The following is a 19,623-nucleotide window of genomic DNA, read 5'->3' as shown; positions in this document are numbered from 1 at the left end:
AACTTTGGAGAAGACCAGACTAATCAAAAAATCTTTAGTGCAACAGGAATTAACACCAACTATAATGGGGTGAAAGTGACCCACCCTCCTCTGTAATACAGGGATTGAGCTATAAATAGAGACAACAGCAATTACTTTATATAGAATAATCTTAAGCTGAAAAATAGGCCTTCCATATGCAGTTGTAATTTAAGAAATAAAGTCTGTAATAACCTATATGCTACAACATAGGGAAAGTAAATCTTGCTACAGAAAAATATAAAATGCAATTGTGGGGTGGTATTAACTGTGATGTTCAAGTTTCAGAATAACTTGGATCTCCTTTTAGCTAATAAACTGTTAAATATTTTTAAAGGTTTTTCATAGTATATGGTGTTGTACATATGAGAATGATATAGTCTATTAGATTAGACCAATTGTCATTTATTATAAAATAAATGTTACTTTCTCAATACTCCTAATAATGGGGGAAAATTTTAAACTTGAAACAAAATATGTGATGAAATAGTTTGCTTATTCATTGAAAAAACACTATCAGTATTCTGGAAGCTATAATATTTCTAATTTTATCAGTATTCTGGAAGCTAAAATATTTCTAATTTTATCAGTATTCTGGAAGCTATAATATTCCTAATTTACTTCTGGATAGGTATAAAAATAACTAGATCTTTTCCTTAAATGAATATTGTAGAAGTACTATTGGTCTCATTAAACCTCTTTTATCATGGAGAAATGGAGTAATAATGTAAACAACCTATGGGAAATTAGGTGACTTTAATAAGTAATTATGAAATAATTAATTATTAAAATGTAAATACAAAAATTATAATTAAGTTATATATTTAACAACTTAAGGAAGTGCTTTTCTGAAAGACAGAGCAGATATATTAAATTCAATCCCATCAATTTCCTTTCCTCTTGCTTTTATTATAGGGAAGGTACACATGAACCAACAATATCTAAAATAAATTCTTATTTATTTGTACTCTAAGAACAAGAAATTTATTATTAAGATAACAGAATAATTTCAGGAAGAAATTCTCATTACTCTGCCCCAAAAACATAGTAATAATCCATAAAATACCAGAAAACAAAGTAGTGATTAAAATAAATATCCCATGAATTTAGAATATATTTTGCCTCTGTGAAAGAATGAATTATGGAATCTGGTAAACTATAATAAGGTCCATTTTGCTGTTATATACAATGTTTTCCATCAGAGATAGGAAATCTAATTCTTAATTCAATATCATGCATTTTAGATCTGAAACAAATCTGAATTTCTTGAACATATCCTGACGCAGGAAGAAAAGGATAGTTAAAATGTCTAACAAAATGCTCTAATTCTTGACATCAAAAAGTTATGAAAGCAAGTAAAATGCAAAAAAGTATGTAGTGAACAAGATATGAGTTAAAGGAAAAATGTCATGTAAAATATAGAAAAATATGCAACAAACTAAACATTTTTGAAGAGAAGAGAAATTTTGCCAATCTTAAAGCAGTACAATTACAACTTAAAACTTTGCTTAAAATAGACTGAACACATAAAAGACCCCATTCTCATACACCCATATTTAACCATACATTTTCTCTTCAACAATAATTTTCCTCTACTTCAAAGGTTTGTGAGATATTCTGAATAAGGAACAAAATCAAAGGCCATTGTATTTAATAAAAATTGTGAGTGCTTAAATTTGGAAAGAGTACAGATTCTCTTTCTTTGTGAACTTTTGATTATATTCAATTATTAAGAATGATTTCATTTTAAATGGGTCACTAGTGGAAAATAAGTATAGCCCCATATAAAGGAAATTTAACTCTGATACGCAAAAGTGAGTGTGTGTTAATGTGACTCTGTGATCCAATTCAAATCTAATTCAAATCAGATTAAACAATCAGCTAATTTAATCAATGTCAGTATGTCTCCATGCCTATATAACTGTAAATTTATTCAACATTCTTTCTTGTCATTGTAGGATGTCCCCTAGATGAACTAATCCTCTCATGTTTACCTCATGTTCAACCTTCTTTGTTGGTCATCTTCCTGACCTCTACACAACCCCCTGTATGAGTGACCTTTTCTAACTTTTTTGATATTGCATGCAGCTTTAATTACCACCTTCGCTTATATATTCAGTAAGAAGCCCTCCACAAACTCCAAACTTGTGTATCCAAATCCATATTCACTATCTCAGAAATAATGTTCCTAAAACTGAATTCCTAGCCATCCTCCTTCAGTACCCCAAACATAGTAAATGGCATATCTTTGGCAGTTCAGTCCAAAAACCTTACCATCCTTGGTGCCTGTCTTTCTTTCATGATCCACACTCACTTGATCAGCAATATTATTGCCTCTAAACATATCTACAATCCGCTGTTACCTTTGCTGTTACCACTCTGGCCTAAGTTATTCTCATCCTTCACTCCCTGTTGAACTAATTTTCTGTTGCATCTTCTATATTTATCATTCTGTATTCTATTCTCAACATAATTGCTAGATTAATCTTGTTAAAACATGTGACTTGGGGGCATCCCTGGTGGCTCAGCAGTTGAGCACTGGGTTGTGAAGCTGCCTGCAGCCTCTGCAGTGCCTGTTTGATCCCCTGCCGGCCAGCAAGGTCCCACATGGTGTGCAGACCTCTCCTGTTGCCCGCTGCTCCCCTCAGCAGTGTACTTTGTCAGTCTGCCTGTTCTGTTCTCCGCTCTGGCTCTGGTGAATTCTCTCACCCTCCCGCTCTTCTGACCGTACCCAGTGCTTGTATAAATAAATAAATAAATCTTTTAGAAACCCCACCAACTGGGAGAACATTTTTGCACCCAACACTAATGATAAAGGACTGATCACAAAAATCTGCAAAGAGCTGATGAGACTCAGCAACAACAAAGAAAATAATCCAGTCAAAAAATGGGCAGAAGAGCTAAAAAGAAACTTCTCTGAAGAGGAAATGCAAATGGCCAACAGGCATATGAAAAAATGTTCAACATCACTTGTAATCAGGGAAATGCAAATCAAAACTGCCATGAGATACCATCTCACACCAGTGAGAATGGCACATATTAAAAAAACTAGCAACAACAAATGTTGGCGAGGGTGTGGAGAAAAAGGAACTCTTCTGCACTGTTGGTGGGAGTGCAAACTGGTCCAACCATTGTGGAGAGCTGTGTGGAGATTTCTGGACCTACTAAACATAGAGCTTCCATATGATCCAGCAATTCCACTCCTAGGTATTTACCCAAAGGACACAGAATCATCAATTCCAAAGAACACCTGCACCCCTATGTTTATAGCAGCACTATTTACAATAGCTAAGCTTTGGAAACAGCCCAAATGCCCAAAAATAGATGACTGGATCAAGAAGATGTGGTACATATACACCATGGAATATTACTCAGCATTCAAAAAAGATAAACACATGCAATTTGCAGCAACATGGATGGCGTTGGAAGGGATCATGCTCAGCGAAATAAGCCAAAAAGAAAAAGAAAAATACCGGATGGTCTCACTCATAGCAGGAATCTAGAAAACTTAAATAAGGGACCAGGAAAATGAATAACTATAAGAAAGTGAAAATCAAAATCAACAAAAAACTATGAACCAGAGACACTTTTTGGGGGGTGGGGGGCGGGAGGGGAGGGATTGGGGTCAGAATGGGGCGTTTGCAATTGTATGGGGGAATATAAAAATAAAATTTATTATTTAAAAAAATAATAATAATAAATAAATAAATAAATCTTTAAAAAAAAAAGTGACTTGATTGTTTAAAAATTTTACAAGTTTCCAACAGAAAATCAAGAAAAAGTTTAAATCCTTACAATGGCCTATAAGGTCCTACATATATTCTGGTCTCTCTCTGTCTCATCTAATTCTCCCCATCTTCACCTCCCCACCTTACCCATTCTGCTCTCTGTGCTATTGCCTGAACAAATCAGGCAAGCTCCCACCTCAGGGTCTTTTTACTTAACCTGCTTTTCTGTTATGCATGCTCTTCCCACAGAAAGACTCGTTGCCTTCTCACCAAGGTCTTTTCTGTAGTCCTGGATAAAACCACAACCCTCATTTTTATTCCCACTTTCACATTTTCCATTATCCATTGCTGGTTTATTTTTCTCTTTACCACTTATCACGACCTAACATTCTTTATACTTAATATTCATCTTGTTATTGTGTGTCCAGGACTAGAGATTAAATCCCACGAAAACAGAATTTTTTCTGTGTAACTCTCTACTACATAGAAAAGTTCCTAGTATATAATAAGCACTCAAAATGTATTTTCTAAATAAATATTTATGGAAAGGATAGTTGGTATATATCAGAAGCATTTAAGAGTAAGGTAACTTCAGGGGTTCCTGACTCTAGGAAATTTATAAAACTCTGGAAAAATCATCCATGGATTATACACGTTGGATGTCTGACCTGCAGGCTCAAGTACTTTAAACTTCTATCTGTCCCTCAGCTTATTGCAATATCATTTCTGAATAATAAGAGGGAGCCTCAACCTCAGGACTATCTAAAATATTCTAGATCATTCAGGGCCCCATCTAGCACTCCAGCTAGACAGATCTCAAATATTAAAGGCAATTTGTTCTGAGTTAGAAATACTTATCTTGAAGACAAATCTTGCTTATTGTGTATGCATTCCTGTTTAACAAGGAATCGTATTTTTCTTGCTTTGTTGTTGCTAAAGCACGGTTTTATTTAAAAGTAAATATAATTTTTTAACATTAGTATTTGAGTTTAAGACAAAAACTCCTAAAGAATTTTTGAAAAAAATTTTTATAGCCTTTTACATTCTGATTTATTATCATTAAAGTAATAAGCCCAATTGAGATGTTCAACAAAGGACATAAATGTTTATGTTTTACCTGGAACTAACACAGAGGGATCAGGCAGATTTTCATTTTCCTCATCAGTACTTTCATCATAGATTGCATCTCTGTCAGTAGTTACTTCAGAATATGTTGCAGTTTCCCTAGAAACAGAGAAAGGTAGAATATTAGCTAACACCTAACAATAGCTAGGTATTATTTCCAAACAGGTAGCTAAGGAAAGTATTTCTGCAAAGATTCTAATAAACAATCCATACTGAAATATGTATGATGTAGTTAAAGTCACTTCAAAGACTACATATTAATTCTCTTAAGAACCAGTTTCTCCAAAATAGAGAATCACACAAAGCTAAACCAAAAGAAACCCTAGAAATATAACAGCAAAATTGAGGCTACTAGAGAGAAAGGATGGAGGAAGTAGAGAGCAAAGGGGAAGGGAGCCCAGTGGTCTGTGGTGAAGGATTATGGGTGCTTTGTTGGTAGGTAGGTGAATTAACATACATCAGAAGATGAGGTGTGAACCTATTTCCTTAAATCATGCATAATATTGTAAACCAATGTTAGCTCGATTAAAAAAAAGTTTCTCTTTCATCTAATAATCTAAATTTATTAGATTTATTATTCACCAAAATTAATTCTTGAATCAGTTACTTATCACTTATTATTCTACTCTGAAAATACTATTTTCCCAATTATCTTTGATAGGTTATAGAGTACTCATAATTTTACTGATATCAAAGCAGTTACATCTTTCATTTGACCTCATTCTAATCCATAATCTTTATTATTATAAAGATAAAATAAGACAGACAGTTTAAAGGACTGGCCCAAATTCGTGTGCCAGAAGTAGGAACATTTGACATCAAATGCTCTACTCTTTAAATTATGAGATTTGTAAACCTATGTTTATGCTCACACTGAGGGCATTAGACTCAAAGTTATATCCACTACATCCTAAAGCATTATAATTGTCTAAAATTATACCAGTGATAAGTTACATATGATTCTTCCTTAAAAATCAAGTATACATCAGGGTCTCCCTCATGGCACAGGGGTTAAGTCTCAGCACTACCAAGTTATTGCCAGCCACTGCAGCATGAGTTCATCCCCATTCAGGGACCTAAGCCACATGGTGCAGCAGACCTCTCCAGTCTCCCTGCTATTCCCCTCAACAGTGTATTTCAGTAGATCTGTTTGTTCTGCTCCCCACTCTGTTTCTGGTGAATACTTTCACCACCTGCAAGTTCGGCCAATACCCCTGTTCTTCTCTGCATCAAATTTCAGAGCCACTTGATTCTAAATTTAACCATTGCTTAAATATCAAGATTACAAATGTGCATCTAAGTCTAGTTTTGCAGATTAAAGTTTTCAGTTAGTACATATCTTAGTGATATATAAGAATTAAATATTTGGATAAACTTCATGCCATTTTGAGATTTAAGTATAGAAGTGACAATTGGGCAAACTGAGTGATCATATTGAGAAATGCCAGTCCACTCCAACCCTGTCTAACAGCATTCAACCCCAGATTATCAAGCAATCTCAAATTACTAAAAAGTTGGCACCTAACTTTTAATAAGTTTGGGAAGAAGTTCCACATCTATATGCATCTGTTACCTAAAAACACAAAGGTCAAAATACCTTTCATGATCAATGTTCTTTTCTGGTTCTTGAGCTTCATTTAACAATTTATGTAAGTTTCTTATCTTTGCTTTCTTCTCGTTCAGCACCAGAATAAACCGTTTATAAAGATCAGTCTCCAAATCTTCTTTAGCTCTCACACACTTTTCAAATCTAAAATATAAATAAGCAAATTAAATCAGGCATTAATATTGTTTAATCTAATACTGAAAATAATTTTAAAGAAAACCTTTCAAAAAAATTAAAAACATTTTAAAATGTTTTCATTGTATTCATTTAAATTTTTACATGGAGAGCTAAACAGCACTCATTGGTTGGTAATGTTGGTAATTTAGGTAATGAACTAAGGAGAAAAACTGCAAGCTGATTAAAAAATTTTAAAAGCTAAATACCTAAATTTAAGAACTTATTCACACTATCTTGATTTCCAAAAGAGTATTTTTATGTAGAAATTTCAAAGAATAATTTGTATTTTGCATGTACTTTGTCTGCTTTGTTAATATACTATTAAAGCAATGATGATCTTATTTTGTGATTAATCAATTTATTGAATCTATTTGCCCTAACTAAATTATGAACTGCTCTATAAAAAGAACATGAATTAACCAATTATGCCACTTATATCCTTTTAACTCAGGATCTCTCTCTCTCTCTCTTTTTTGCATGCCCTTGCACACACACACAAACACACAAACACAATACACATACATATGTATTGAATAAAAGCATCCAAGTTGAAATTTCCAAGGAGAGATTAATGGAACAGCAAATGAAAAACACTATGTATCTTCAATTTTAGATATATATAAGACAAAACATAAAATTCTCTATCATTTATCATTCTTCCTACCATGCTCAAAGAGAAACAAAGGATTGTATTAATTTTAATTTCCCAGATACAAAAAGTGAAGGAAGTAAGCCAGAAGAAGTTGCATATAATCAGTATGTGTAAACACACACACTATGTATAAATTTCTATTTTACAGACTAAAGTATAAATTATTTTACATTTTAATCATGTCTAGTTTTATCTTTACAGTGCTATTTATTTATACTTTGGTTGTTTTATATAGGTATCCTAGTATTTTTATTTTTACATATAAATATACATATTTCAGTGAAATAAGTAGTAACAAAAATGTCAAAATTCTGTACCTTTGAGGCATAAGCCTTTACGCTTTCAACAATCTACCTACCTAGAGCTGCAGAAAATTAGGGCCACTCACGGGATGGAAAGGCACATATGGTACTATATTTTCCGGCACCCGTTACAGCAATCATACAGCGTAGGCATTGCCAAGGCTGTGAATTCCACAAGGGCAGAGAGCATGTGTGTGTTTGGCAACTTTATCCTCTGTGTTTCACATAGTGTTTGGCATTCAACAAATGTTTACTAGCTATTTATTAGGCAAATGGATTACATGAGTGAGTTAATATGGACATTTTACAAGGAAGTGGAAAGCTATTAATTCTAAATATATATTTCACTCATTTAACAGCTATTTACCACTATAAATTAACATTTTTCATCTTCAGTTTTTAAAAAATATGTAATAAGTAGCATTAATATAACAGTAGTCTTTTTTTTTTGTATCAACCTAAGCTTTCTGAGAAACACACCAAATAGAGTGGAGAAATAAACAAGGCTAAAGTTTAAACGTAACTGCCAATATTGATGGCTTAATCAGGGATATGTCATTGTATTTGTATTTCTGAAGCAACTATCATATAAGCATTATATTCTCACTTTCCTATACTATTTTCTACAGATTTTTTTTTATTTATACAAGAACTGGGGTAGAGTCAGAGGTGCGGGAGGGTGAGAGAATTCACCAGAAACAGAGCAGGGAGTAGAACAAGCAGACACCAAGGACACTGCTGAGGGGAGCGGCAGGCGAGACAGGAAAGGTCTGCTCGCCATGTGGGTTTCTTCCTGGCCGACCGGGAATCGAACTCACATGCAGAGGATGCGGACAGCTTCACAGTGCGGCGCTCAACCCGCTGAGCCACCGGGGAGGACCCTCCTATACTATTTTCTAATGTAACACATTAAAAATTTTTTGAATAGAACATACATCAAGCACTTCAGTTTACAGTAATATTTTTAACATAAACAATAAAATACTTCAAAATAATTTAAAGATATGCAAGGAAAAAAATCAATATATAAAATTGCATAATAAAAATCTTTCACAATGTTATTACATAAAATTTAGGAATAGTAACTAAATGGCAACTTATCTGATTAAAATGCACTTTTCATCTACATCAGGTCAATAATTGACTGAAAGATCAGGTACATTTATCAACTATCAAGCAAATTTCTAACACTTTATTAAAATAACACTTGGTATAACATATGAATTAAAAATGAATACAGAATCAAAACAAAATATATAAATTGACTAAAAATATTTATCTAAATAACACTGTCAGAACTTCATTGTTAAAGATTTTAACGTTTCTGTGATAGAAAAGCAAACTTAATAGAACGAATGGCATCAGGTGAGTTAACTTGGCTCCATTTCAGCAAAACTTTGGGATTTTGTTGCAACTAAACTTCTGATCATCAAACTGGATAACATTAAATAGACAATGTTGGGAAGTGGGGGTTGGCTGGGGCACAGAGTACTATTGTGAACATTCTCAACATATGAATTTACTCTTATTTTCTCAATAAACTTCAGAGAATATTATCCTTTTATTCAATATTCACTAAGAGTTATGTACTATCCACCTGCCATTTTTAATGACAATCCTTTATAGTATTATGATGTTACATATTATTTGTCTCCTGCCATATTACTTTCCTCCACCTCAAGAACTGGACAGAAATTAGTAGGTGGAACTACTTAGTGGGAGAAGAGACAAGGGATTCACTAGTGACATTAAAGAAGAATTCACATACAACTAGATTAGACCACAATGAATGCAAAAATCATCTCCAAGGCAATGCCAATATCTGCTGAATCCATAAATAACATAAAACAGGAAAGACAAATGCTGCTTCATGCTTTCAATTTGACTAGGATAATAATAATAATGTTAAGTTTAATTGGCAACCCAGGACCATAATATCTAAGAATTGGACAAAATAAAAATCACTTTTTTTTTTATTATGGGGACTAATCTTGAGGGGAGAAAAATCAAATAATTGTACAAAAATGAACAACAATGTAAGAAAATTTAAAAATAAATTAATAACTATAAAAAATAACTATAAAAATAATTTTTTAACTAAAAGGATAAAAACTGAATCTAGGAAAATATTGAAAAGTTAAAATATTTCTGGGTGTGCAAACAATCTCAAAATAACATTTAAAAAAACAACAGCAATAAAGAGCAGAACCAAGGCAATTTCATGCAGAAATAGCACCCAAAATAAAACAACAAAATAAATAATAACTCAAAATAGGCCCAAATATAAATGTTTATATATGATATTTAAAACAATACAGTAATTCTCATATTTACAATCAGCTCTGACCACATTTATATTTATGTCAAGGTTGTACAGCAAAAGAAAATCTGAATAGAATTCACAGAACAAAGGATACTGGGGGAAAAAATTAAAAAGCAAGCAGTGGTAAAGCGATTAAGTAAGACTTTAAGTACTGAAGATGGTGAACAGCTGTTCCTCATCCTTTCTGATGACAGAACAAGAGGAAATGGCCTTTGACTACACCATGAAGGACTCAGATTACCAATAACTGGAGGAAAAATTTTCTGAATGTGAAATGGGTTTAAAAACTGTAATAAGGGCTACCAAGGGGGTTTGAAGATATTTATAGAAGTCTTTTAAAATAGGAATTCATCTGGATATAATGTAATCCTGATTGGAAAGGAGAGAGATGATGTACAAGAGTATTCAAGGTCTCTTCTATTCTAATGGTTCGGTGTCACCCCCATTCAGTCTGCTGAAAACTGCCTCCAATTCTATGTTTAATAACCATAACTAAGAGGAAAGAAAGCTGGAGAGTTTCTAACTTGATGTCTCACTTCAAACAAAAGAACTATTTAGCAACATGGAACTTGAGAGTTGTTATTTGAAATTATGTAGGAAAAACTAGTGAAGTAAATATAGCTAGTAACCTAAGGATTCATAAACAATATTTTAATGTTTCCTCCTTTACCTATTAATTATGCAAAATTAAGTTAATCCAGTAATGTCACTTGTTCAAAATTATTAAACAAAAGTTTAAAATCAGAGAAAATAGATTTGTTAAAAATCTTCATATTAAAACACATTCTTTTTACTCATATTGTAATTTCTCATTCCTCATCATATATTGTTTATTCCCCACTGTCATCCCAAATGGAAATACCTTTAGAGCTGACTCTGATTGTGACATGTTTTTAAATACAAAATATATGCAAAAATATCTCCATAAAGAAAAGGAAAATTTAATCACATTTCTGGGTATATATTATTAATATAATGTATCAAATATATTTGTAGGGGAATTCTGAATAAACAGGATCTATTTTGTGTCACCCTGCCCTAATACATATACATAGTCAGAAGCAATGAGCAGGAAGAAATGACTGGATCATGGATAGATAATGAAACATGAGAAATCAGATGCTGCCCAGAAAAATGAATTGTTACTAGGCCTGAAATGATGGCCCAGGTGCTAATAATTCTCTATGTCTGATTTTGTCGGTTACCTTACTGTATGTTTGTCTTATTTCTAGCCTTATGGAATCTGGAGCGGTATAAATCCTTTGTTCATATTCCAGTTTACAAAGGCACTAACAAGGGAATGCTTAAAAAAGGACTGCTGTATTTACAGCTCTTTAAAATGGTCACTTTTTTCTCTGATAGGAAAGAATAGCAAAGTTGGAAAATAAAGCTACTAATCTTAAACTCATAATCAAAAGCCTAGAACTCATCGGGGTGGGCTTTCTTTGCTCTCGGTTTGGAGAGTTACCACAGTGGCACATATCTTCAGAGCCTGGAGATGTTTGACCCAGTATTTACAAAAAAAACCTGAATAGCTGGAGCATAATCAAGCAGGTGGTAAAATGCATGACTATGCTTTTGATCAAATAGGAAAGTTTAATCACGATAACACAAAAGCAGTTCTTGAGGGTCTCCCCTGGTGAGCGCTGGGCTGAGAAGCTGCCAGCAGCCTCTGCAGTGCCGGTTCAATCCCTGGCCGCCGGCAAGGGGCCAACATGGCGTGCAGATCTCTCCTGCCACGCCCGCTGCTCCCCTTAGCAGTGTCCATCATCTGTCTGCCTGTTCTGCTCCCCACTCTAGCTCTGGTGAATTCTCTCACCCTCCCGTGCTTCTGACTGTACCCAGTGCTTGTATAAATAAATAAATAAATAAATAAATCTTTGGGGGGAAAAAAAAAGCAGTTCTTGAATCATTGAGAAATAGCAAATTAAGCATCTGTGGGACAAATATTATATACACCCCTCACACACACTGCTTTAGGGCACAGGGTGCATTTGTCTCCACTGTCTCATCTTTATTTCCTGCTGCTTTCCTTTCTATGGCAGTGGTGATGAATACTGATGAGATAATACCTCTTTCGACATCTGGCAGACATTTTAAAGCAATTTGTTCAAGTACCATGTACCCACCCCCCATTTTTGTGGGCAATTTATGGATCAAATTCACTATTATCTAGAAGATACTCTGAGTTTTAAGTATAATGGTTTATCACAACCACAGTATACCTTCCTTAATTTATTTTGTATGTAAAATTGAAAAATACTCAAACTATAAATACTTGTTCTGAATCATGCTTTTTAGCACAGATATTTGACACTGATTCATAGTAACATAAATAAAACAGAAGTTAAAGAAAAAATTAACTTATTTTGGTATTGTTTTCTAATATTTACAGTTTTGTTTTTGGTATCATTAATCTTATCAATTGAACTACATTAATTCTTATAAATACCAACTGCCATCTCTATGAACATCAAACTTCTAAATTTTGATTAATATTAAAGGATTCTGAATCTTATTACCAATAACTCCTTATTGTTTAAAAGTTTGTTGGTGTTACTGAATACTAATGAACTAAAAATATTAACAAGCTCTTATAGTGTACAATAGTGACCAATAATTTGGTTTAATAATTCTAAATAAAAGTATAATTAATGGCAGATTTTATTTTAAATATATGGTAGTCCACAGATTTTAAATCATTAACTTAAAACTATGACATCAAAATGAGAATTTAGAGTTTTTATAATACAAACTCATTGTGAACACACCGAACTTGAACATCATTCCAATCTCTCAGAAGTCTTTCATTTTCTTTCTGCAGGTGCTCATTTTTGGCTTGGTTTTCTGTGATGTTGTCCAGGCAGTCACAAATAAGTTTTCTAATAACCTCAGCTGGGTTTGCAACTTTCTCTAGGTTGAAGGAACCAAGTCTGAACTAGGATGAAAAGAAAACATGATTAGCTTTGAGAGAATATCAAGATTGAAAAGCCCAGTTGGGGCCTCCAGCGACGCACTGTGAAGCCTCTGCAGCGCGGGTTCGATCCCAGCCAGGCAGCAAGAATCCCACATGCTGCAGCAGACCTCTCCTGTCTCACCCACTGCTCCCCTCAGCAGTGTGTTTTGTCAGTCTGCCTGTTCTGTTCCCCACTCTGTCTCTGGTGAATCCTCTCACCCTCCAACACCTCTGGCCTATACCCCAGTTCTTGTATAAAAATAAAAATAAATCTTAAAAAAAAAAAGAAAAGAAAAGCCAAGTTGTAAGTATACATATTTTTCTCTGAGGGAGAAAAAAAGCATACGGTTCAAATACAATGCATTTACCAGTCAGATATACAGTGGGGGGGAAAAAATGGAGCAACTTCCTTCTTTCTTACTAAAGTTTACCACATAAATCAGATAAAATTTTACACTAATTTGTGTGAACATTGATGTTGTAAAATTGAATAACTGATATAATCTATTTCTGAAGAAAAAGTAAAATTTTAATAGTAGCTAAGAAAAATGTAAGGTTTTAAAAACAGCTAAACCTGGGGCACCACACAGTAAACATATCTTATAAAAACCAATGATTTATATAAACTACAAGCAATAATGTCAAGTGTCAAGCTTAAGTCCTTTTGCATGAAGCAAAGACTGATAACAATATCTTAATTCCTCTATTGGGGGCACTTTAAAATAAAATAGTATAATACAGTTTTATAGTTATGAAATTTTGAAAGGAATACAGGTATTCCTCATTTGATAGATACTGAAAAGCAATGATTACTTGAAACAGTTATAAATATCTTTATCATAGTCATTGAGAAGAGAATCCCTGAGAGCCAAAAACAGTTAAATTTACATAGTAAGGGAATCTCAGAAGTTTCTTTTCACTTTGAGTAATTGTGTTTACTCCATTGCTGTCTTAAAATGTAAATGGTGGGTCTTTCACTTTGTGAGAAATAGAGAAAAATTTTAGATTTAACTTAATTTCATTCAGCTATAATTACATGTCAAAATCACACTGTGGGGGGTCTCGCTGGTGGTGCAAGGAGTTAAGATGCAACATATGAAGCTGTCCACAGCCACTGCAGCACAAGTTAAATCCCCGGCCAGGGAGCTACCCACATGGTGCAGACCTCTCCCAACTCACCCACTGCTCCCCTCAGCAGTGTATTTCAGTCAGTCTACCTGTTCTGTTCCCTACTGTCTCTGATGAATCCTTTCACCCCCCACACCTCTGGCCTGTACCCCAGTTCTTGTATGCATTAATAAATCTTTTTAAAAATTCACACAGTATATGGATTCAGAACCAATGGGAAGGCTTTTCTTACACAGTTATTGATTTGGAGAGGGGGAGGATGTAGAAGACAGCTCTAGAGAGACATATAATTTATAGACAGGAACAGAGAGAAACAAGTTTCTGGCATTGAAGATGGAAGGAGACTATGAACCAAAAACTGTGGGTGGTCTCCACAAGTTGAAAAGGACAAAGCACAGCATTTTCCTGTAGAACTCCCAAAGGAATATAGCCCTGCTCACACACTGATTTTATCTAGGTGAGACCGCGTTGGGACTTTAACCTTCAGAACTATATAATGATAAATTTATGCTTTTTTAAGCCAAGTTTGTGGCGCTTTGTCACAGTAGCCATTGGAAATGAATGCACTATCAGGACCTGTGGTAGGTTAAATAATGCTATTCTCCCAAAGATGTCTACATCCTAATATCCAGGATCTGTGAATACTACTTTATATGGCAAGAATCTTTGTAAAGGTGATTAAATCAAGGATTTTGAGATAGATCTATTATTATGGATTATTGAGGGGGGACAATGAAATCACAAGGGTTCTTATAAGAGTGAGGCAGGATGAAAATGAGCAGAGGCAATGACATGATGGAAATAATGGAGTGATGTGGCTGTCTTCTAAAGAAATTCTGGCTGTCTTTAGAAACTGAAAGCAATGAGAAAATCACTTAAGTTGAGGTACATTAAGTACTCAACATCACTGATAGGTTCCTGTAAACTATTACTATAAGCAAAACTACAAGTAACAAAAGTGGTTTTCAAACAATGTCTTATCAACATTATAACAAAATGACATTGAACAAAAGGCATTATTTGAGGAACTGCTGTACTTTGTTTCTGTAGCAATGGAAACTAATACATGCTCTATGAACATTTTCCTACAATGTTCTTCACTCTGAACCTCTATGGCTTCTTTGAGTTTATGCTCAGTGTTACTTCCCTAGAGGCACTTTCTTATTTTTTTTTTTAAGATTCATTTATTTATGCACACAAGAACTGGGGTGTAAAACAGAGTTGTGGGGAGTGAGAGGATTCACCAGAGAGACTGGGGAGCAGAACAGGCAGATCTACTGAAATACAATGCTGACAGGAGCAGTGGGTGAGGCAGGAGAGTCCTGCTGCACAATGTGGGTCACCTGGCCAGGATGGAACTCGTGCTGCAGTGGCTGGTGATAGCTTGATAGTGCTGTTTTTAACCCCTGTGCCACCAGGGAGGTAGAGGCACTTTCTTGACAACCCTGGCTAGCATACAGTCATTCTAGATTCCTCTGCACAATCCTAAAAAAGAATAGTGTAGGTATTGATAAACAAGGTTTTATAATCATCACAATAGTTGTCATTATCTTAAATCATCTATTCAAAAATGTTTATGTTTCCCTTCTAGTGCCCAATCTATATCTGATGCTCAGGGTAGGGATTCAAAAAAAAATCTGTAAAATACATGAATAAGAAAGGGAAGGAGAGAGAGAAGGGAAAGAGATAGAGTATGGTAGAGGACAGGGGGCACTTTGGTGATGGGAAAACTATGGTGACCACACTTGAGGGGAGAAATCCTATATTGGAAATAATAAACAAGGATGTTTAAATGAATAATAATATATAAGTGAATGAATAATCGGTCATAAATGTTACAAATATTTTTCTGGCTTGGCAGTATTACATAGAGAGCACATATATTTTAATGTAATAAGTTTCCTTTTAAGATCTTTAAAAATCAGAAGAAGGAACTATTCCCAAAAGTTTTCATTTTTAAATCTATATCTCCAAATACATAACCAACATTTTCTCCTCACTATTTATTCATATATCTATTTTCTTCATATTAATGTGAAATACCATTATTAGAAACTACATATTTATGTATACCAAAGTATGTCCTTGAGTTTCCTATTAATTCCATTTAGTCTCTATCATTCTGAACACAGGATGCACTTTTAACTAACACAGCTTTGTAAAATGTTTTTTTATTAATCAACAAAAGTTCCTCTTAATAATTCTTTTTTCAAAATTTTATAGTTTATTTTGGTTAAGAATGTCCAAGAAATTTTGACTGTGAACTTCAACAAATTAAAATAAACAAACAAACAGCAACTAAAAAAATATTGGCAATGTGGTTACAATAAATTTCTAATCATTTTATAAGGAATTAATTTTTTTAAAGATTTCTTTTATTTATTTATGCATACAAGATCTGGGGTATAGACCAGAGGTGGTATAAGGGGGTCTGGGGGGAGCTGAAAGGTTTTACCAGAGACAGAGTAGGGAGCAGAACAGGCTGACTGAAATACACTGCTGTGGGGAGCATCTGGTGAGACAGGAGAGGTCTGCTGCACCATGTGAGTTAGCTCCCTGGCAGGGGATTGAACTCATGCTGGATATTGCTGAGACTTAACCCCTGTGCCACCAGGGAGGCCCAGGAATTAATTTTTTTATGATATGAATCACAATGTAATTCCTCCATGATAGGTGATTATGTTATTTCATCTCATTGTGAATTATTTTTATGTCCTTTGGTTAAGTTTTTCATTGCTTATTTTTGGACCAGATTCCTTACAGTATAGCTGATAAAACTATCAAATGATCTGTATAGAAATATTAATATAACCGTGCATATGATCTTAGTTTTCATTATTTTTGATCCATTGATGGAATCAAATGGCGACTCTAGAATCTCCACTTTAGAATCCCAATACTAATATTTTTTGTAGAGGAGACTTGAACAAGTGATTATAGCATTGTATTCAAAATAATGATTTATCCTATGGATTTGTGAACAAAAATTAAGGGTACTCATGAAGGATTTTACAAATTAAATAAGAAATAACACATTAAGAAATGTGAATAAGACATGACACATTAAGTGCAAAAAAATTACACTTTAGTGAGTCAGTTAGAATTTTATTTGTCTTTTAAAAACATTTGATTATTTTAACACGCTAGCATTCCAAAGTGGCCATGAAGAAAAAATTTCACTAAGGCTAGGATCGCTTTTTGTTGCTGCGTAGCTTCTGAGACTTCATGGAAACAGTGAGTAAGCAAACACTGAACAAGACTTATAATATGATAAAATATCATAATATTGGATATTTAAGACATATAATTTAGTAAGATTTAATATGAAATATTATCACTCACTTATTTCTGAATTTATACCAGTTCAACTTTTAGTAACAATTGCTCAGGTCACTTATAATATTTATTTCTTCAGGAAAATTAAAATAGTAGAATCTTGTAATTTTTTTATTTATAAGATGCTGATTTTTTGCCATTTAAAAATGTCAGAAAATCGGGGCCTTCCTGGTGGTGCCGGGGTTAAAGATACAGCACAAGCTGGCCAGGGAACTACACACATGGAGCAGCAGACCTCTCCTGTCTTGCCTGCTGCTCCCCTCTGTATTTCAGTAGATCTGCCTGTTCTACTCCCACTCTGTCTCTAGTCAATCCTCTCACACCTCCCCCACACCTCTTACCTACACTGCGTTTCTTGAATGTATAAATAAATCTTTAAAAAAAAATTTATTTAAAAGTCAGAAACTTAAGGCCAACGTCCCCATTCCATCTCACCGGCACAGAACTGTTCTTATTTAATGAAACAGCATCGTTAGTCAGAAGCTATATTGACATTAAAAACTTTTGGGGAACAAAAAAATTTCATACAAGTTACTATGCTAACTGTATCTCCATTATCCTTAAAATCAGTTATGATAAGCTAATGAATTCAAAACTAGAGATCCTTTAAAATAATAGAAATACCAGGGACCTCCCTGGTGGCGCATGAAATTATGTCTCAGCACTATGAAGCTATAGCAAGGCACTGCAGCATGAGTTCCATTCTAGGTCAGGGGGTAACCTACATGGCACAGCAGACCTCTCCTGTCTAGCCCACTGCTCCCCTCAGTAGATCTGCCTGCTCTGCTCCCCACTCTGTTCCTAGCGAATCCTCTCACACCTTTCCCCACCTCTGGCCTGCACCCCAGCTCTTGTATAATAAATAAATAAAATAAATCTTTTTTAAAAAATTTAAAGATAAAATAATAGAAATACCAAGTATCTTTAAGTCCCTAATTTAAATAAAATGGTGAAATATGGAATGAAGATAAAATATAATAACATATGAATGGGTTATAAATTTATTTTTATAGAGATATTAAAAGTTTAATAATTGTTTTTTAAACTATGGATTAAAAATTATGCCATTTTTTAATTCAAAATATTTACTAATAATCTTAAAATAATTATTGCAATTTAATGGCAGGTCTCAAGGAAACAAATTTCTAAACAATATCTATAAAGAAAACTAGTAATATTTATTTTATTTACTTCCTCATTTACCTAGAGACAAGATAAAAACAAACTATTAGTCTAAATACTGTCAAGGTGTTTATCCAGGTTAGTAATTACTTAATAGAAAAATTACCCATAAGGTATAAAAATCAGCATATATTTTTGATGAGACTAAGTAGTAGAAAACATTATGAAAGGTCACCATGCATTTAATTGAATTTTCTTTAAAGGAAAATGTAATTAAAAGTTAACAGTGCTGGGCCTCCCTGGTGGCACAGGCAGTTGAGCGCCGCACTATGAAGCTGTCTGCAGCCTCTGCGGCGCGGATTCGATCCCCTCCGGCTCCGGCCTGACAAGAGTCCTGCATGGTGCGACAGACCTTTCCTGTCTCGCCTGCTGCTCCCCTCTGCAATGTATTTTGTCAGCCTGCCTGTTCTGTTCCCCGCTCTGTCTCTGGTGAATCCTCTCACCCTCCTGCGCATCTGGCCTGTACCCAGTTCTTGTATAAATAAATAAATCTTAAAAAAAAAAAAAGTTAACAGTGGAATAGTTCCAGCTCAGGTAATAGCAAAGTCAATTGTATTTAGACTAATCCTCCTGGAGATAACAATTATAAACTCTGAAACAAAAAACAAAACAGCATTTCAAGGAACTAGGAATAAACAAAAGCAGGCAGCAAATAGAAGTACTCAGTGGTGTGAGTTCTACTTTCACATAACAATTCCTCAGAGACCACACCTCAATCCTAAAAAAACAAGTTGAAAACAAACTGGTTTGAGTGTAAAAGGATATAATCCAGAGATAAACTCCACGGTGTGTGTGTGTGTGCGTGTGTGTACCTATGATATATAGATGGAAAAGTAAGAAAATTATAGGATCAGTACAGTATCAATTAAAATCCATATAACAGAGTCAGCCAAAAGAGAAAGCAAAAGAGGAGAAACTTAGAAATTAGAAAATGAAATGCATAAAAGTAAATATTTAAAATTTCACATAAAGAAAGGCCCACTGGAATTCTAGCACGCTGGATTGAAAAAGGATCTTCATAAGACATAGTCTCATTAAATTTCAGAACATTTGGGACAGAAAAAAGGATCCTAAAAGATTTCAGATCAAA

At 34.1% G+C, this 19,623-nt stretch overlaps 1 protein-coding gene across 4 annotated transcripts in view; it reads right to left on the bottom strand.

Annotated features, from left to right (window-relative positions):
- Positions 1-19,623, bottom strand: part of XRCC4 (X-ray repair cross complementing 4) — a 193,636-nt gene that overhangs the window by 114,737 nt on the left and 59,276 nt on the right. For 3 of the 4 annotated variants that reach the window (XM_054688311.1, XM_054688310.1, XM_054688312.1), the window contains 3 exons: positions 12,688-12,869; positions 6,469-6,621; positions 4,864-4,970 (listed from right to left, as the gene is read on the bottom strand). In XM_054688311.1, coding sequence (XP_054544286.1) covers positions 4,864-4,970; positions 6,469-6,621; positions 12,688-12,869 — 442 coding nt within the window. The remainder of the gene's footprint in view (positions 1-4,863; positions 4,971-6,468; positions 6,622-12,687; positions 12,870-19,623) is intronic. The other variant, XM_037530437.2, reaches the window with a different exon arrangement.

This window comes from Talpa occidentalis, unplaced genomic scaffold (genome assembly GCF_014898055.3).
Source record: "Talpa occidentalis isolate TD23 unplaced genomic scaffold, MPIMG_talOcc4v2.1 talOcc4.6, whole genome shotgun sequence".
NCBI lineage: Eukaryota > Metazoa > Chordata > Mammalia > Eulipotyphla > Talpidae > Talpa > Talpa occidentalis.
This window is presented reverse-complemented; position numbering and strand designations above follow the sequence as displayed.